Below are 21921 nucleotides of genomic sequence, written 5' to 3'. Positions count from 1 at the left end.
TCTGGGTTTGTTATATGTTCGCACCTTTTTTATATTTTGAACCAAATATGTTAGCAGCAGATCCTTTAAGTCCTGCAAGTTGCGAGATAGGGCCTCCATGTATCGGACTTGTTTGTCCAGCACATCCTACAGATGTTCGACTGGATTGTGATCTGGGGAATTTGAAGGCCAAGTCAACACCTCAATCTCATTGTTGTGCTCATCAAACCATCCCTGAACCATTTTTGCTTTGTGGCACAGCGCATTATCCTGCTGAAAGAGGCCACAGCCATCAGGGAATGCCGTTTCTATGTAAGGGTGTACATGGTCTGCAACAATGCTCAGGTAGGTGGTATGTGTCAAAGTAACATCCACATGGATGGCAGGACCCGAGGTTTCCCAGCAGGATTGGAGATGCTCTGATCCAGTCATCTAGCCATCACAATTTGGTCCTTCATCAAACTCCCTCAAATCCTTATGCTTGCCCATTTTTCCTGCTTCTAACACATCAACTTTGAGGACAAAATGTTCACTTGCTGCCTAATATATCCCACCCAGTAACAGGTGCCACGATAAGGAGATAATCAGTGTTATTCACTTCACCTGGCAGTGGTCATAATGTTATGGCTGATTTGTGTATGTGGGCCCAGTTTCACTACCTGGGGATGCTCTGTTAGGAAATCTTGCATCCTGCAGAGTAGTGGGCTTAGGCCTAAGGGGTTGTGTATTATGGTCAGTTTCCAGGGAGGACAGAATTAAATGCAGAGCTGTAGTCCAAGAATAGCATCCTCACATATGTGCTCTGTTCCTTTAGATGATTCAAAGCAGTGTGGAGAGCCAGGTAGATGGCGTCCTCTGTGGACCTGCTTGCACTCTATGTAAACTTAAATGGGGCAATACTTCAATATGCAAGAGAACAAGTCTTTCAAACACATCATCACTATTGGAGAGAGGGCCACTTGTTGAAAGTCATTCAGAGAAGTAATGTTTCTTTTCTTCTGCACTCATACAATGATGGGTGATTTTAGGCACTTGGGGATGTCTGGTGGTTATGTCTGGTGACATTGCATGCTGTAGGGTCAACCGATTTAAAGGCATCACTGCATGCTCTTAGAACGTATTTTACTTCTTTGTTCATCGAGTGTTTCTGATTTGCATACCTCTCTACTGTGACATTTCCTACACAGATGTTAATGTAGGAGAGTACAGTGTTTGTGTATTCCTCCAAGTCTGGCACTGTTCCGTAGGTTGTTGCTTCTACAAACAGCTCCCAGTTTATGTGATCGAAGCAGTTCTTCATGGTGCACTCTGCAGCCTGGCCCAAACTGATCCACACTTTTGCTTTCTCTGACAGCACTGTCTGTGTATCCTTCTGGTCGTTATGGTAATGCAGAGAGCGGCCGATGGTCTGCCAAGCTCTGTGGGGATACCGTTGAAGTTGTTAAAGTTGTTTGAGATCAGTATACCAGTGCAATTTCTACCAATGTCTAATATCACCTCACAGTTGTATATAACACTCACACTGCTCAATACTCTACTTGCAAATAAGAATACAATTCACAGAATAAAAGGTGTGTCTGTTTACTAAGTGCTGAGCCACTGCATTTTCGTAAGCTGAAGTGTCATTGCAATACAATTTCCAAAATGCATCACAGCCTGCAAATAAGACCACTGAAAACTACAGCTCCAACACAAACTGTCATTTTAACGATCATACTGATATGGACTACGCTTTCTACGCTTGAAGGTGATTGCTGGCAACAAAGTTGCAATGAAGGAGCTCAGAGCTAATCAAGCTTGGATGTACCATATGCTGGTAAATGCCAGAAAGAGCTAGGTGGCATAGTGACACGTGAAGAGAAAGAAGGCAGAATGAAGTCCCAAAAAGTGGGGAAGGGAGGATTGGGAGATGACTCCAGCCAAAAAAAAAAATCCCATAGGATACATCTGACCTTGGTAAAGCCATGAGTCAAACTAGCTGAGCTGCCTCTGGTTTCCCTAGATTTGCTCATCTTGGGCCCACAAAAACTACAATAAACAGTCTCTCTGAAGAGAAAGGTGTAGTAAAGAAAAAAATCCAGTGCAGCCTTGTTGATGAGGCAGACAAATCAACACATTTCATTTAAGAGCATAAAATCTATGCAGTATTAAAATAGTATTTCAAATAAAGTGCTTAGTAAATGCATAAATATGGCAATAAGCAGCCCCATAGAATGTTGCAACGACAGTGTTCATCCATATAAGCTTCCTTACTATCATGCCTGATTAACTGATAAATGTAACAGACATCCAACTGCAGCTATATCTATATATCCGACTAATATATATATATATATATATATATATATATAAAAGAGAAGAAGTAGGCAAACCCACTAAATTTGTCTACAAGTTGATTTCCAAATTGTTCTCAGCCGAACACTTTCCAAAGCCTGTGTTTATCAACCATGCTCACTGCTCGCTCCAACCAAAACCAGCACAAATCCGTGCACTATCATGAAGCGTATTCACCATTATGAACAGAAAGCACTGATCCTTCGCCTCTGCAGACAACAAGCTCTAGAATACAATGGGAAAAGAATTTTTATCTTCCCGGACTACATAAATGAGGTACTGATACAACGCCAAGCTTTTTGTGATGTGCTCTGAGTCCTTCAAGATGCAGGTGTCAAACACAGCCTATGTACATCCTTCACCCTAATGACACACCTGCCATCTTTTGAGATCCAAAAGAGGCAACACGGTTTGTGGAAGCTAATTATTCTTGTACAGACAATGACTGTGACAATGACTCATTCATGGCAAGTAAGAACTTGTCATGTCAAGTAGATATCTCTGTTGAGCTTGTCCAATTTATGATAAAGAAGAGAGTCTTCAATCGAATCCAACCTTGTAACATTTATAGGCTGTACACTGATGTTTCATAATTTACAGCCTCATTTCCATCATTCTCAATGTAAACATGCACTGTATGTAATTTCTTGTCTATCTCTTTTATATGCACAGGTCTAAACAGGGTGTTAAGGCGGGTAGTCGATATCTCACTCTGGTTTCCTGGATTGAGTCATGCCATTAAGAACGGCAAGGTCTTTAAACACCTCAAGTCCCTTTAAAGAGATTTTTTTTTTTTTTTTTTTTTACAAGAAACCCACATTAAAAACACAGAACAGCAAAGACTAAGAAGAAGTTGGATTTCACAGGTTTACCAATCACCATTTACTTCCAAGGCCCGTGGTGTTGCCATCCTCTTTCGGAAAAACGTTCCCTTTCAGCTTACCAATTTGCGCAAAAACCCTAATGGGAGATATAGAATAATTTCTGGCAGCATCAACTCAATCCCTGTTACTTCAACATATACAGTCCAAATTTTGATGACCCATTAGGTGTTTAATCTGCTCCCTGATGACAAGACAAATATGACAAACATTATAATTGGAGGGGATTTTAACTGCGTTTTCTACCCTTTAGACAGATTGTCCTCCTGTCCCCCACCCAATATTACACCTCAAATTTTAAATAATTTAATCAAATCTAGGAATCTTGTTGAAATCTGGAGACTTCAATATCCCACAGATAAAGACTACTCACATTACTCTCATGTTCATGTTCAGGTCCTACAGTAGAATTGACTACTTCTTGGTGGATTCTAATTTAATTCCAAGTGTGGACAACACCAAATATCACAGTATACTTATGGCGTTTAAACACCCTGTTAGTAGCTGACAATAGGTTTTGTGAAAGCATGGCAGTGAGGGGAGTTTATTGAAATAAATGACACAGATGAGGTCTCAGATTCAATCCTTTGGCGGCAGGCGGGCTGGGGTTTCTTGGGGACCCGGTGTTGAGTCTGGTGTTGTATGAGTGCTTCATGCAGCTCACATAAAGCAGTGTCCGTGTCCACCTGAGGTGGAATATAAACTATGACCGATGTAAACTCCCAAGGAAGATAAAAAGGACAACATTTGATGGTCAGTAGATCCACGTTGGGTGTGCAGGAGCGTGTGAGAGGAACAATGCTCACGCTGTCACACCAGCTGCTGTTCACCATTGAACACACGCCGCCTCCTCTTGACTACTCCGAGTCCAGTGTCCTGTCCATGCGGTGAACCGAGAAGAACTCGGCCGGCTGGATGGCGTGGTCCGGCACCGCTGGGTTCAGCCATGTCTTGGTGAAGCAGAGGGCCACCCCTTCAGGTCGCGTCCTTTGTTCTCCCTCAGGATCTCACTTGGCCAGCTTGGAGCCAGGGTCAAAAACGTCAAATTGTGAGTACATTGTACACCAATAGAAATAAGAGTATCTCTATTGTAACGAATGTACTCCATGATGAAGAATTGATGAAGATCAGCTGTTTCTTTAGGATTTTCTTCACATCATCTTATTGAGATTATCATCAAAGAGATTAAAAGCATGCCTGGTGTCTCACTTGAGAAAGGTATTGATCAGAAGAGGGGTATAACTTAATTTTCAAAACAACAGATGTTCCATAGAACACTAAAGACCATAACATACCAGGGACAGTGATAGGATCTACAGCTATAAGTGAGATGAAGGAATATCTGGCAAGTACTGATAACTCTATGTAAGTGACAACAACCTCTCATATTCTTCAAAATCTACAACAACTACGGTGGCTTAGTGGTTAGCATGTTCGCCTCACACCTCCAGCATCCTGGGTTCGAGTCTTGCTCCTGCTCTCTGTGTGTGTGGACTCTGCATGTTCTCGCCTGGCTCACTCCTCCCACAGTCCAAAGACATGCTTCAAGGCTGATTGGAGTCTCTAAATTGCCCGTAGTGTGTGCGCGCCCTGTGATGGGTTGGCACTCTGTCCAGGGTGCATCCTGCCTTGATACCTGATGACGCCTGAGATACCCCTGTGACCCGATAATAGATTGGATAATCGGTACAGACAATGAAATAAAATGAAAAATGTTGGACATTACATACAGTATTGCATAGTTTTCTAAGCAAGAATGTTGCAACTGTTTTCTTTTCTGGTCTGTTAAATAAATGTTGAGAACAGGAAGCAAGTGTGTGCTGTTATTGAAAAGCTCATCATTGTGTAATTTGTCAAGTAAGGATAAATACATAAATTTTAAAGGTGGGCATACTTTTTTATAACAAAGATCTTTTAAATATACAAGCTTTTTTATAGAATTACAGGTAAAGAAAGAAAAGTTTTTTAAATAAAATGATTTAATAAAACCCAACTAATTACAGCACTGTTTTGCACTTTCAAGGCTCATTATTTGTATTATAGCAGTGTTTGACCATATTTATAGCTAACCTCATTGTTTTTACACAAGGAAACAAAAATACACAATATCTCATGTAAAATTAAAGCAAAAAAAACAACTGTATTTTAATAATGGAAGATTACTGTAATTTTTTTCTGTTATTTTTAGTGTAGGATATGTAGTAGTTTAACTAGACAGAAGTCTAAATCACAAAAAACATTTAATATCAACTAAATCACACCCAAGCCATATGAGAAAAAAGTGTGATGTTTGATGAGACCAATTCCAAACAGTATAATAATTCCAAAGGGTATGTTTTAAAAAGTACACATGACCAAAAGTAGAGCATACCCACATTGAAGCAAGGTGGTGACAGCATCATGCTTTAGAGCTGCTTTTATTCAGCCAAACTGACTTTTATCAAGGTGGATAGATTAATGAATTGCTACAAATATCATTTGATTTTAGTGAACAACCTTCAGGTTTATGCTGGTAAGTTTGAAAGATGCAAGACAGTTATTATGCATCTAAATCAACAAAATATTTGCTTAAGAAAAAGTTCAAAAATGTTTTTGAATAACCTAGCCAGAGCCCAGATCTGAGTCCAAGAAAAATCTGTGGAGAGACCTGAAGTGGACTGTGCACAGGATTTAGAAGAATTAAAAGGATTTAAAATGTTATAACACATCAACTTGGTGGACAAAATGTTCACTTGCTTCTAATATATCCCACCCATTAAAAGGTGCCATGATGAGGAGATAATCAGTGTCACTTCACCCCTCAGTGTTCATAATGTAATGCTGTGTGTATATATATATATATATATATATATATATATATATATATATATATATATATATATATATATATATATATATATATATATATATATATATACACATACACATACATACATACACACACACACACACACACATACAGGCCCAGTCACCTCCTTGGGTGAATGTATTGAGCATGAAGCATTTTAACTAGTTTTGCCAAGACAGGCTTACATTCCCTGGTGTTTTGCTCAGTATAATAATGGCTTTCAGTCAATTGTCAGCTAGTAGATGTCACATTGCCTGTAAGGGTAGATAAAAGTCAATGGCTCTAATACTTACGCTCATCCTCCGTGCTTTCAGGGTCCTCAATCAACGTGCAGTCGATAAGTGAAACCACTCCGTTCTGTTGGCCACAGACATAGAGATGAATCAGCTGCTACCCTGGGAGATTCAGGTAAAGAAATCTTCTTGGTAATGACCACTTAGTGATTATTTAACACATTATAGGGCCAAAGGGTTGTTCACAACTGAGCATGAGAATCAAATGTGATTTTTGAATATCCCATTCCAGACATAGTTCTTAGTTTGCTATTAAAAAAACCCGTCTATTTCGGCAAGGCTTTCCACTAGAATTTGGAGAATGTCTGTGGGAATTTGCCCATTCAGCCACAAGACAATTAATGAAGTCATGCCTGGGGCACAGTTCATCCCAAAAGTGTCAAGTGGGTTTGAAGTGAGGGCCATATAAGCATAGTCTTCTTCCTGGGTTCTGCAATGGGACACTGTCATTCTGGAACATGTTTGAGTTCTAAGTTTTAGGATACTTTAGTACAATAGCATACAAAGACATTCTACACAATTCTGCAAGTGTCACATATGGGCATTATGGCCAGGTGTAGGGTTCATTTGGCCATATAGTGTACAAAATATCAATTCAGACTATACTAAGCAGTCATTACCAAAAATGATTACTTTGCCACTTGACCACTTGGCAAAATACTTTAATGGCAAAATACTAGCTTCATAAATTTACTCTTACCAGCATTTTTCCTTAGTGCAAAAAAACTAAAAAAAACTTAACTTGGTAAAACTTGGTAAGTGCTTATTTTAAATCAGCTTTAGAATCAATAACTCTGAGAATGATATATACACAGCTGGGCCAAAAAAGCTTGTACTTTTACTAATAAACCTATTGTTTATCTGTTTTTTTTTTATTTATTTTTTTATTTTCCCAATTTGATTTTCTCCATATGTTTATGCAATCTCCAATCATGACCATTCAACATGTTTTCTTACCACATTTCTTCTGTTTAAGACATGTTGGATTACCACTAATCCTTCCAGGTTTCAATAATGAATTGGACAGTTCTTAATCCAATTTTAGTAGTTTCAGCAATCTCCTTAGATGTTTTCTTTGCCTGATGCAGGCCAATGAAATATACACATGAATGAACAAAATTGTTGGTCCCCTTCCATTTAAGAACAATTTTTTAAAGCTTTTGACAGAATATAGGTAACATTTGCCAGACCACAGGTAAATATCTAATGTGCATGAAAGTTTGCACTCCACAGTGCTTTCTATAACTATACTATATGGCCAAAGGTATGTGGACTCTTACTCATTAGACTCATCTATGCCCATTCTAAAACCATGGGTATTAACTTTGAGTTGGTCCCCACACCTGCTGTTAAAACAACTTCCAGACTACTGGAAAATCTCTCTACTAGATTTTAGATTGTTGCTGTGGGGATCTCTGCTCATTGAGGCAAAAGAGCATTTATCCCAAAGGCATTCAGTGCAGTTGAAGTTGGGGCTCACACTACCCGATTTCGTATCTACCTCAGCAAATATTCTCTTCATGGACCTTACTTTTTGTACAGGGGCACCGTCATAAAAAAATCAGGTCTTTCATTCCAGTAAAGCTAAATCTTAATGATGCAGCACACACAGACATTCTAAACAATTCTGTGCTTACAAATTTCTGGCAACGGTGTGGGGAAGCCCCACATGTGATCATCAGTTGTCCAAATATGTTTGGCCATATATTGTATAAAGTATTTGGTTTTTTTCTCCTCATTTTTATGTAGCTATGTACCTTGTTATTTCAATTTATATTTATCTATTTATCAGTATACTTTATTGGTATACTGCCAATGCATGATGCTACAGTGTCAAAGTCAAATTCAAAGAAGCTTTATTGTCACCTCAACCATATATAGCTTATCCACTACATGGTGAAATGAAACAACGTTCTTCCTAGACCAGACGTGCTACACAGAACAAAAAGTACAGGTGACATGGACAAACATAGAGCTAAACTATACTACAAGGTGCATAATTTAAAAACTAAACATACAACATAAGTGCACAGGATGACAAGATGGTGCAGACAAACAAGACACATAACGCCTGCATGTAAACAAGATCAATATAGTGTGTGTGTGTGTGTCCGTGTCCAGCTCAGTGTGGGATAAAACTGGTTTTATGCTCCACTTAAAACACATACATATATATATATATATATATACACATATATATATATATATATATACACACACATATATATATATATATATATATATATATATATATATATATATATATATATATATATATATATACATACACACACACACACACACACACACACACATATATATATATATATATATTTGTTATGCAATACTCTCATAGTGACAATATTAAAACTTCTTTATTTATGCATACATCTTTTGTGCAGTGTAGAATATATTTACTAATATAATTTAAAAAACCTACTGTAGAGATGTTTTTGAGGAGTATTTGAGAAATCACTCTAGGAAGTGATTCATGATCCATATAAACCGAGATCTTACCTTGGTGAGGTGCAGCTTCCCCCCAGAGCCCCTGGTACAGATGATGAGGTGTTTGGAGAAAAGAAAACACTGTCTCTCGCCCTCTTTCTTCAGAGACAAGGAGCCCAAACGGCCACGGGTGATCTTCCCTTTCTCACTCATGGGCACCTGGATAAGTGATCCTTCGAATTGAGCAGTGCAGGATAGTACAATGGAAAGATGGGTAAAATTATTCAGATTTCAATTTTATCTGTTATCAGAAAACAGGCCCTTCCCGATTACTGTTTCAAACCAATGAAATAGCATAGCACTTTCATTTCAAAATAGGTAGGTATTCTCTGGTTAATATGCAACGTGTCAAAATTCCTGGCTTCTCAGCTGACTAACCTGTAAAAATGTGATGTGTGATACAGAGCTCTGTTCTTGGATGTGTATTTGGGATTCAGTGTGGATTTACCTTGTCTGACAAAAGTCTGGCTAGTATCCAGGAGAATCTCACATCCCTCCACAATCATGCGCTCAATGGCCAGGTTCTTCCTGATGTTCTCCGTTTCACTTACTTCATCGTGCATGATTCTTAAAATAAGTATTTAATTATCACATTCACATAACAATGATGAATTCATGTCATGACATTGTTTAAATGGCAGTATTCCTCAACACATTAGATAATTGTGGGACTCATCATTTTAACTCCTGCAGACATAATACACTATTGATTAAAGATGCCCTACACCATATAAAACATCTATCATTATATGTTTGGAGTACTCATATAGTATACAAAGTGGACAAAACCTGGAAGTATAGCTGCTTTACTGCACTAGAGAAAAATTAAAACCTATCAAATTCAAAAATGCCATTGCAGATGATGCATTGCAATAAAATATATCTTAAAAGTGAAAATATGAAATCATTTTTTTCTAGTATTTCCTATTATAAGATTACAATAACCCAATTATAGAATTACAAACTTCAAGATTGAAATAGACTCTTTTTTAGATTAATCAGATAATCTTTCTATTTTTAAGTATTTATTTCTGGCTTCTTTATTTCAAAATTGTCTGCTAATATAATAGGATGATTGAATTTGGTCAGAATACTTCAAAATAAGAATCAGTGGCTTGGAGTAATGATATAATAGGAAAAAACATACATTTGACCAAATTCAAGATATTTTTACTGGCTAATGTGCCATTTTTGCAGTATGCTTGAATGAATCACATAGAAGGTGGATTAGCTTTACTAAAGGAGATCACATTAACAAATAAAGGGCAGATTGTCCAAAGTCCAAAGAGAATGATAATACCTCCAGAAGAGGACTATGAATGAGTGAAGAAACCAAATATGCTAGAAATACAAGAATTGGGAGAATCTGTAGTTGACTGTCTAAAGTGCAGAGATTGACAGATCGAGGCAATGTTTAAATCTGATATTAGAGCATGGCTAAGAGCGATTCTTTAATTCACAGCAAGTCACCAATAAGAACTGAATATCCATGCTTTGAAGGTAAGAAAGTCAAAACAGTCAAAACTTACTGCAGCACTTTTGTATGCACCAGTTCTGAGACCACCCAATTTCAAGAAGCCATTCAGAGTACAGACGGATTCAAGCAATATAGGCATTGGGGCAGTACTAGAACAAGAGAAAGACTAGGTAGGACATGTTGTAGCATTAGGTTGCTCAGTAGAGCAGAAAAGGTTATGACCAATCATGCTGCACTTACATGGTTCTTAAACCATCCGGGCACCCAATCAAGACTGACTAAATGGGTCATCAAGCTCCAAGGATATGATTTCAAGGTGTCATTAAGGAAGAGACAATGCAACATCATTCCTGGTGCTTTAAGATATAGCCAAGCACCTCAATCACTACAAGGCTTAAATGCAGTGTGTAAAGTTAGAATCATGAACGCTGAACTCCCAGTGAATTGTTCTGACATAGCCAGTGCACAAATAAGTATCTGTTGGTAATAGTTTATTATTGCTGCAAGTTGGTGGAACTATAATTTTAATACATTTGCTGTGCTTCTCACAATATTTGCCAGGCAAAACAGGAAACAACATATTGTAGATCAACATGCAATAGTTAAGTGAGAAAAGCCTGCTATTTGCAACATCTACTTGGTAATGATTAGTCTTGAAGCAAACTTTAAATATGCCAAGACTTATAGATTATTACATTAATTTAACATAGAAGTAACATTATTCTTTTATAATGTCCCTTAATCTGTTAATGATTAATGTTTACTGTCATGATTTCTAGAAAGCATACAATATCCAGAATAAAAATTTGAATAAAAAATAGCTTAATAATGGAAACAAATACTTAGTAATAGAGACATTGTAAAATTCACTTAAACTGCATGTCATTTTTATATGTGCTTTGTAAAGTACTCTTCGGAATAAAAAGAAATTTTATACATACTTTCATTTTTCACTTACAAGTCTTATTTTTTAAGTTTCAAATATGTTGTCCATGCCATATTTAAATAAAACTGTTAACATTGTCCAAATATTTTAATGTTGATTTTTTGAGTTAATGACAGTATTTTACATGAAATGAAATACATGAATTTACCAAATTTGTGCCTGCTATAAACCTGCCACAGTATTTACAACCCATTCTCACTTATTAACCACAACCTCAATTAACTCTTGATAACTGCATAGGTCTTGTATTGTTCAAAGCAGTTCTGCAGGACCATGCTGGCCTCCTGAGTCCATCTCCTCACAATCCTTCGCGGAGAGAGTCTGTCTGAACTTCAGGTACATAGTGAGATATTAACAAGATCTGATCTACCATGTGGGTATGGGGATGTAGCTCTGTATGCTTCTTTACCTTTGAATACCAGTGTTCTGTACCCATGTAGTGCAATCAACAAACTGGTAGCAAGTTGGTTGAGTGTAATCCAGATTTACATATACAAGTCTCTAGTAATTACCACAAAGGTTTCAGGGTATTTAGACTGTATGATTTTATGCATTGTGCTGCGGCCACATGATTGGCTTATTTAAAACCTGTATGTATTTGCAGTTGTACAGGTACATATCCTAGAACAGTGGATGTTGAGTGGATATGATATCTATTGCTAGATTTATGTGGAAGAGATGCACCAAGAGCCTTATGTCTCTAGGCCATTATAATTGATCCTCTCCAACATAATAACTGGTGACACTGTTCCATTTCCAATTCCAATTTCAAAGCAGAGACTCATGTTTATGGACAATGTGGTGTATTTTTGGTATTTTCAAACGTTTGTGAATATATTTGTTAAGGGGTAATGGTTGTGGTTTGTGGGCTGCTTAATGCTATTTTATAACATTGCATTTTCACACTAAGCTGAGGGTGACTCCATCTGTGCAGAATATTCCACAAACTAACAAAAATCTCACCCCAGGTAATACAGTATATAGTGTACAATGTTATGGCAAGATAGGCTGTACCATTACTTGTGTACTGCAAAAATGTCATCTTGTAAGTAAAAATATCTTGAATATTTTCAAATTGATTTCATTTCCTATAAAAAAAAAAAAACATATATAAAATGATGAAACATATTTTAAGACATTTTCAGTAATTCCACAATTTTAAGCAATTGTTAAAAATAATAAAAAAGACAATTTTAACTTCCAGTGCAAAGACTCAGGAGAACTTTGGGATGGCTGAGTTTAAACCTGAGTATAGGTATGGTGTTTTATGGGATGGGGCATCCGAATGGATAGCAAGGTCAAAGGTGTACCAACAGTGACTAAGTTGTGTCTAAGCGAAAGCACTCTAAGATAAAGATAACATTAGTGTAAGCTCATTCCAACTAGAGCAAAGTAACAACACCACATTGCACTCTCTACTTGTAGGTGGTTCAAAAAAAGTTCCAGAGAACAGTTTTACCTGTTCACCTAACAGCATTTGCCAGTCTAATTGCCTTTCCCTTCAAAAGTGAAATAAAAAAAGTAAAACATGATATAGAACCAAAGGCTTATTAACAAGAAAAAAAACAAACATTGTACCAAAAAACTGTGACAAGGAGAACTAATAGAAAAATACAGCTCCTTTATGATTTGGTTACACACCAAAACGGAGCTATATTTTAATGTGCTAAATATAAGATGAATGGTAAAAAACAGAATCACCAATTCAAGAAAATTGTCAAACAATCAAGTTGAGTAGAGCCAGAAAAGTGGCAACAACAGCAGCAAAAATAAAAAAATTAAATTTTTATTTAACTTTAAATAAAATGTAAAATTAATTTATGGCTGGAAAGCTTTTATGCATTGATGATTGCAACCACTCTAGATATCAGTGTAAAGAACAGTATAGCTGAAATGTTTCACGTTTTCATTTGTAGTTTTAAAGGACATACTTTAGTCTTCCTGTTGGACCATTAGGTTGCAGATTTCTTTTAAAAAAAAAAAAAAAAAAAGATATTATTTGACAATATCGCCTTTATACTTTATATACTAATAATTATACATCTTTCACTTGCTCACAGACCATGGGACAGATTGTACACAGTCCACAGTCTCTCTCTGCCCTTTTAAGTGTGTACTTTTTCTATTCCCCCAGAGAAGCTAATGAGGAACCTTTCAGTTACACTGTAGCAATATAATGACAAAATTTTAACATTTAATGAAATTAAACTAAATTAAATAAAATGGAATGTTTGATAGTAGTGTGTGTAAATATCATTTTTAATTTTCAGTGAGTGGTACACATGGTTTCTACCTGGAAAGCTCCTCCAGCTTGGACTTAGCATATTCCAAACTATTCCTCTCCACATGTTCATGAGGTGTGTGTGCCAACAGCTCATGGAGAGTCAAAATGTAGCGTGGTATCTGTGTGGAAAAAGCACCATTAAATGTAATCAAGCACTTGTGTACCTGTAACTATGAGGCCACTGAGGTCAGGACCTCAACAGATTGTATCTTATGTTTGATTGGAAAAAAAATAAAAAAAGAAAAACCGCGCATTCCAAGACTACCCAGTCTTGGCATTGGTGACTGGTTCTTGACGCAACGTAGTAGCTTAGAAGGGTGCTTTAGGTTTTATATAAATTTAATCATCCTTCATCTATAGCTCTCAAGAGACACTATCAACATATCATTGAGACTTATGCAACATACATTTTTATTATAACACATAGCTATGATATAAATGTTTAAGTTTAAGCAGTCACTTGGCAGTTTGTAAAAATGCTAATGTTTAAGCTATCACAAAAATATTAACAATAATGCCATTTTTAATGCATAGTTTTTCATTAATCAGTGAGGAGAAACAAGGGAGTAAAGATAGGAGGATAAAGACACACACTGAGAAAGAGAGAAAGATAACTATAAACAGCCTAATTTATAGGCACAAATGTACACCCACCATCTACTTTAATAGAAACACCAGTACATCTGCTGATAATTGCATTTATCCAATCATGTGGCAGCAGTACAATGCCAAAATCATACGGATCCAAGTCAAGAGCTTTATGACGAATGGGGGAAAAAACAAACACACACATTTATTGAGTGACAGTTCTGTATTTGAAAATGCCTTGTTGATAAGAGAGAGCAGAGGAAAATAATCACATTATTTTCAGCTGCCAGGAAGAACATGGAAACTCAAAAAATTACTCTTTAATCTTTGGTGAGCAGAAAAGCAGAAGACCACACAAAGTTCCATTTCAATAGTATGAGGCTATATCGTAGGCACAGATTCAAGACACAAGACATTTGAGGACTGGAAAAAAAACAGTTGATTAGAAATAAAATCAGCTGTCTAGTTTGGGTGAGCCTGTACTTCTTGGCTTACAGTAGAGGAACTGAATATGCTGCTGTAGCCAGTCCACGTCCAAGTTCGATGTTTATTGCATGCTGAGATGTTTTTCTGCTGACCCAAGTTGTAAAGAGTGAATAAATGTGTTTACTATATCCTTCCTGGCAGCTCAAACTCACAGAACTGTCACTTACTTGGTGTTTTGTATTTGGCACTATTCTGTGTAAATTCTAGAGACTGTCATGTGTGAAAATCCCAGGAAATCAGCAGTTTCTGTAATACTCAAACTAGCCCATTTGGCATCAATAACAGTGCCATAATTTAGATCACTGAGATTTTCATTCTAATGCTTCAGTTTGTGAACATTAACTGAAGCTTTGATGTGGCTCTACAAGAATTTATACTCTGTGCTGCTGCCACATAATTGAATGACTGGATAACTGCATAAATGTAAGTTTATGCAGGACTGGACAGTTTATCTATCTTGTTACAGCTTTGATTAAGTTTGTTATAAAAGTAAAATGGGGGGTAAAGGGACTGATAAGAAAGAGAATGGTCACCTGGAACATGGGATACGTGAGAAAGGTCTCCAAAGTCCGCTCCTCACAGTCAGGCTTGGACTCATACTGCTTCAGCAGCTTGTCAAAATCACGGTTCTGTTTGCAGTGTGCCAGGATCTGCAGGCTGTACTGGTGATTGCGAACAAACTCCTGGTAGATGTTCAGCATGGGCAGGAGAATGTCAAAGAGGTCAGCTGGAGGCCAAAGACAATAAAAGAATAGGTAATCTTTGGTCACAATTTAGTCATAACTTTACCTGCAACAAGTTATCTGACTGTATACTTGACTTTATGTTTGAAAATCACTCACCCAATACTAACGTTGGCCAGCTTGCTATTCGTGCTTTTAGGCCTTGATAGAATATCTGATGTAAAAACATGATGGTTTCACTGCAAACATGAGAACACCAAAAAATATGAATTCATTTTAAATTTGGGGGTATAGAGGTGGAACAGTATAATCACGTACTCTGATAGGAAAACATTAAGTGATACACATGGACAAAATTGTTGGTACCCTTCCATTAAAGAAAGAAAAACCAACAATAGTCACTGAAATAACCTGAAACTGACAAAAGTAACATTAAATTAAAAAAATTACTGAAAATTGACTAATGAAAATCAGACATTGCTTTTGAATTATGGTTTAACAGAAGCATTTAAAAAAACACAAACTAATGAAATTGGCTTGGACAATGCTAATACATTTTCCCTTTCAGTTGTATAACAAATTAGTTCTTTTGCATCTTGCAACCTAAATGGAGAGTGTCTCACATGCTGAAGATCTATGCTTATTTTAAGTTAAAAAGGAAATTTTTGAATGTCTTCTACTTTTCATCACTTAAATTTATTTGAACCAAATGAGATGCATGAAGTTGCAAATCAGACATCCTATTCAGTGCTGACAAGGGTGTCCGTTTATACTGTGAAAACTTCTTGTACAGTGCAGTTTTTATTGGAAATATAGAAATTTAAACATAGAAGCAGTGATGTCTTGTGCTTGGGCTTCTGCTGTCCACTGTGGCTCAAGATAAAGTCTTCCACATGGTTAGCATTCTAACCTTGTAGGCTAGATGCATCAGCATTCATTTGGTTGAATTGGGATACCACTTTGATTCCAGTATTTGCAGAAACACATGCACAGGAGTTGTTCCCTGTAGCTTTATATGCCTTTTGGCTTCCTTTTGGAATGCATCTGTTTACATGATAGTAAAAATGAGTTGATATTCCTGAGAGCAACCGTCAGTGCTGCAGATCACATAATCCAGACTGGAACTATGCACAGTGTTAATGTAACAATTCAACAACACTCTCATTCATCCAACCTCCTGCCATCACCTGAGAATTTAATCACTCCACTTCCTCATTGCAGCACATTTAAGATTTTAATTTTAATAAAATAATGATAATTCAAGTAATTTGTCTCTGTGTGGAAAGGGCTGTAAAGACAGGATATAGACCTGAATCTGTCAATAGGTTTGGAACCTGGATAGGCACCTAGTGCAAAGCGAGGCCACAAATAAAAGGGAAAATAAAGCATGGCACTAATCTGGGATTAGGTGTTTTGTCTTGTTTGCGAGGTTTAGGAAAACCTGCTGCCAAGAGCTGATGAGGCTCAGTGTAGAGACTCTCCGAAAAGGAAAGCAGGTCAAGGGAAAGAACAAACGAGAAGTAAAATAAAAGAGTACAGATTAATAGAAAAAGAGTAACGCAAATAAAAACAGGTTTTCTAACACAGAGACTGCCAACATTACACTGAAATAGTCATGAGCAACAGTAGATCTGAAAACAAACCCAGAAAATGCATTGAAAGTGTCAACACTGCACCCAATGTGAAGTTTATGCGAACTAATTATGCTTCTGAGACTAGTCATACTTGTGACTGAGTGAGTTTTAGCTTTAGAAAGTTAGATGCATTAAAAGTAGATTAAGGCACACAGAGAAAGACAATGAAAACAAAAAGAAAAACTGAGTAACAGTAACTTGGGTTGCCTTTAATATGTGGAAATCAGGATCAGAAAAAAAATCTTTTACACTAGTGGTTATAAATCCCCTAATTAAAAAAAAGACAGACATTGACTGCTGTTACCTGTCCAACTATTGGCCAAACATCACATCTCCCCCCTTTATATACAAGATCCTAGAAAAGGTTGTAGCACAGCAGTTATGCTCATGCCTACATGGGGATTCATAAAAAATATATGTCAGAATTTAGGCCTCATCATATGCATAATGATTATCAGAACTGTGTCTCCTTGATGGTGGTGATTGACCTTAGTGCAACTTTTGACACCACTTGTCATACTATTCTACTTGATAGGCTAGAAAAGGTTTGGGGAGTTAAGGGAACAGCCCTCTCCTGGCTCAGGTCTTATTTGACTGGTTGTTATCAGTTTGTAGATATAACTGGTGACTATGCATACTATGGATATGCTTGGTGTTCCACAAGGTTCTAATTTACTCCATATTTATGCTACCAATTGGTACAACATGTTATTAGCTTCTACTGTTATGCTGATGACACAAAGTTATATATTTCAAAAAAGTCAGATGAGACATGCCAGCTTAATAAGAGTAACGAATGGGTAAAGAACATTAGGCAGTGGGTGCTTACTTGCAGCTTCCTCCTGCTTAATTCTGACAAGTACTTATACCTAGTACAGATACAACCAGAAGTAAACTTTTTGATTACAGAGGGACTCTGGATGGCATTTCTGTTTCATCATGCTCAGCAGTAAAAAAAAAAAAAAAAAAAAAAAAAAAGAAAGTAGGAGCATAAACAAGCTCCAGTTAGTCCAGAACGCCACAGAGTCCTAACTAGAACCAGAAAATATGAACACCTACCCCCCAGCCCCCCCCCCAGCCCCCCTTGATTAATTTCCTCTTAATCAAGTATTTAGAATCTATTGACTTCACGAAGACAACGTTTTGGACCCCAATTCACCTCCAGAGTATGAAAAGCTTAAATAAACATCAATGTCAGCCTAATGTCTGGTTACCACACACAATCAAATGTCCAAGTAGAAAGACTGCAGCTGTGGCCAACAAAAATGGAGCACTTTCCTTCCATGGACAGAATTTTCACAAAAATCTCTAACCCTTACCTCCACAGTACTCACCCCCATGTGTATTATGATATTAACCCCTCATGTTACCTTGTTATGGAGAACCATCAGCGGTGCCAGAGGTGGATGACTGGATCAGGAGAAGTGCATGGGTGTGGAACAGTGCTCACATCAGGCTGCAATGCACCATAAGGACTCAAAAAATTAAGGCAGACTGTTAAAGTCCTTATCCCGAGTGTCAACCAGGACAAAGGGTCTGATTGTTTACCTGAAACCTTCAACTGTGCCTACCGAGCACAAAGCTCAGTCCCAGGTATGCATGTACTTACAAATCTTAAGATATTAATTCAGTGAGCTTACTGTCAGTGCCACAAACTAAGAGCAAACAACAGAACATTATTTTATGTGAATGAAAATCAATGCATTTAAGACAATGAATCAGATAAACACTCTGTTCTCCATATGTGTCTGTCCCACTGACATCACTCAGCATACAGGAAGTGTTTAATCCTTTTAGTCCAATCAAAGTGGCATAATATTCCATTGTACATAAAATACAGAGGTGAACTCAAAGCATTTTAAATTTTGTATTTATTAAAGTTAAGTTGCACAAACGTATTAATTAATGAAATTTGTACAAATTATTATTGTAGAATAAGGAATGTTTTAAAACTTTTTTTTGGTTAAAAGACAATAATATAATAACTGAACAATTTTTCCCTTTCATTCTTCCCTGGCTTTAAAAAATAAAAACAAAGTGTATAAAATTATTACTGGAAAAAAATTTAACAATGTTTTAATGTAAACTGCTAGAAACACTCAATATTGAAATGGCACTTAGATCTCACTCAAATTCAAAGTCTTGTCTGCATCCCCCCTCTAAATACCTTATAATGGGTTTCCATGTTTTATAAATGGAACCATATACATTCTAGGTGAATTGTCTTTGTGAGTTCATTGAGGCAAAGCTGGAAAGGGGGAGGCAATTTATTTTTCCAAAAAAGTCAAATAAGTTTTTTTGGCTGTTAAGAGTCCATAAGAAAGGACTTCTTGTTGAGACTTGGACAAACCAAGCTCATGACTTGAATCACCAAACATAATTATAAACTCATCAGATTCAGTAGGTTGATTAGTGATTTCAGAGACAATACTGAAAATCTTACACCAAAAGTCTTGAAGACTAGAACATAACATAAAGAAGGGTCATGTAGACTGTCTTGCATTTGTCACATTTTTTGAAGACACCATGAAATATTCTGGTTAGTCTTGTTTTAGAGTAGTGTAATCTATGAAAGATTTTGAACTGAATGAGACAATATCTGGAGTTTATGGAACACCTTTTAATTTCTATCTGCCCATAGGTCATTCGAAATCTCTCAATCCTAATTCATCCTCCCATATATTTTTGATTGCAGATGTAGTAGGTAGTTGGAAGGACTGGAGGGTTATATATGCAGGAAATCATTTTCAATCAGAGGCAAGAGTGCCATCTTGATAAACACCTACTGTGTTTATACTTTATCTAGTACAGAAGGTATGAAAGAGGGATTGTCAGCTATGAGAATTGATAAAGGTAACGACTCCACCCCAAAATGCATTTTAATTTGTTTCCAAATACCAACAGCATAGCTAATGACAGGGCTGTTTCTGTAGATTTCTCTCTTACATCTTATTGTTTAAAGAATCACAGCAGCGAGATCATAAGGGGTACATTCAACCTGTTCTAATCTAAGCCTCTGTGGTTTTTATAATTCCTGATAAAGGACAAAATGATGTCAAGTTGCTTAAAAAAGAAATGAAGGGATGTTTTGAAACAGATATAATAGTTGTGGGAGAAAAACCATCTTAATAGCATTTATTCTGCCTATTAACAAAACAGGAAAGGTCCTCCAAAACTGAAAATTTCTTTTCAATTTTTTGAAAGGGGTGCATAATTGGTTTCTCTTAAAGAGCTAAACTTCCTAGTTACAACAATTCCTAGATAAGTAAATCTGTTTTTAGCTATTTTAAACCGAAAACACAGGGTAAATTCATGAAAGATCTTTAAGGTCAACTGGTACAAGTTCACTTTCATTTTCAGGCTATAGAATTAATTTAAATAAGTCATATTGTTCAATGACTTTTAATATTACAGGAATACTAGTCTTGGGTTTAGTCACATATAGTAGGACATTGTCAGTTTTAGTTTAGTTTTAGTAAGGAGCCCATGAAATCTTTCATCAGAGTGAATTGCTTCAAAGTTGGTAATAGCATGCAAGTTATCCAAAACATGGAAGAACAGTCAACGGAGCAAAATAAAAGCCAAAAGTGCTAGACTAGAAAAACACAGTAGTCAGGTAAATGTAAACGAGGTCGGTACACAGTGAATCAATAGCACAAAGAACAATGAACGGCTTGCTATGGTAGAAAATTAAGAATTAACCCTTGTGTTGCCTTAAGAGTCAAAAATAATCCACCATTTTAATAATAGACCATTTTAACAGCAGAAGACTTTTCCTAAAATGATCCTGACATTAGAAAAAATGAATAATTTTCTATTTTCATATTTTCATGAAGGCTTTACACAGCTAGGGAACAAAGATATAGGGGTCAATTTTAAGCTGCCAGTTATAAAACAATTTATACACCACAAAAACTACAGACATCACAGATACACACTGGCACACATGCACACTCCAACACACATACACGCACACACACACACACGCACAAACACACACACAAAATAAGAAAATAAGATTGTGTGACACTGATTGATCTTTCTCTCATCTTCCCTCCATGACCCCAAGCTTAGACAAAAATTAAAAAGAAATTCATATAAAATAATCACATTTTCAAAGCATTCTTTTCTAACAGGAAATGCTTATATATAGGTGGTGTAGATTGCAGTACCCTTGTTGTATTTTTGCCAAAATCATGAGTGCTCATTTCATCTCATTTCAACTTGCAGATGTGATTACGTTAAGTGTCCTGGAGGAAGAAGATAACACTGATTTGGAAGAGGAGGAGGTATCTGAAGAAGAAGATGGGGAACAGTACAACCCAGATAATGTTTCCTCACCTTCAGATGAAGAAATCCCCCAAGCTGACAAAGAAGATTTTCTGGTCTTCTTTACCATATGGCAACCAGGGCAGGATGGCAGCAGAAAATGTCATAAAGATGACCCCATTCCCAGTATATTTTCTCAACATTTTTCATGTTCATTACACAAGCCATTGAAAATTTTTTTTTTCCAGTTGCAGTTGGTTCCATTCAGAGGTAAATTTTTATGTAAATTTTTATTTTCATGTCCGTAATTTTTTTAATAATAATTTTTTTCATAATCTGTAAATGACAATGTTGTTTATCTTTTGTCAAAAGGTTGCTGTCCTTTCTGGCAATATATGCCCAGCAAGCCAGCAAAGTATAGCATCAAAATATGGGTGGCCTGTGATGCACAATCCAGCTATGCTTGGAAGATGCAAGTGTACAGTACACAGGGAAACTGACCAGTGGAGGCCCAGAGAAGAATCAGGGGATGCGGGTTATACTTGATGTCACAGATGGACTGAGGGGTTACAATATCATGTGTGACAATTTTTCACAACTTAGGAACTTTGCCAGAAGCTGCTGAAGAAAAAGATCACCATGGTTGGCACAGTCAGAAAAAACAAGCCTGAGCTGCTTGTGAACTTGCAACAAGGGGGAGAGAGACCTTTTCCT

General features: G+C 36.7%; 1 protein-coding gene across 2 annotated transcripts in view; it reads right to left on the bottom strand.

Annotated features, from left to right (window-relative positions):
- rasgrf1 (Ras protein specific guanine nucleotide releasing factor 1) overlaps positions 1–21921 on the bottom strand; it is a 163379-nt gene that overhangs the window by 63908 nt on the left and 77550 nt on the right. For both annotated transcript variants that reach the window (XM_058387477.1, XM_058387478.1), the window contains 6 exons: positions 15464–15543; positions 15155–15348; positions 13557–13666; positions 9289–9407; positions 8853–9013; positions 6336–6399 (listed from right to left, as the gene is read on the bottom strand). In XM_058387477.1, the coding sequence (XP_058243460.1) occupies positions 6336–6399; positions 8853–9013; positions 9289–9407; positions 13557–13666; positions 15155–15348; positions 15464–15543 (728 nt within the window). The remainder of the gene's footprint in view (positions 1–6335; positions 6400–8852; positions 9014–9288; positions 9408–13556; positions 13667–15154; positions 15349–15463; positions 15544–21921) is intronic.

Source organism: Hemibagrus wyckioides, linkage group LG04 (genome assembly GCF_019097595.1).
Source record: "Hemibagrus wyckioides isolate EC202008001 linkage group LG04, SWU_Hwy_1.0, whole genome shotgun sequence".
Taxonomy (NCBI): Eukaryota; Metazoa; Chordata; class Actinopteri; order Siluriformes; family Bagridae; genus Hemibagrus; species Hemibagrus wyckioides.
This window is presented reverse-complemented; position numbering and strand designations above follow the sequence as displayed.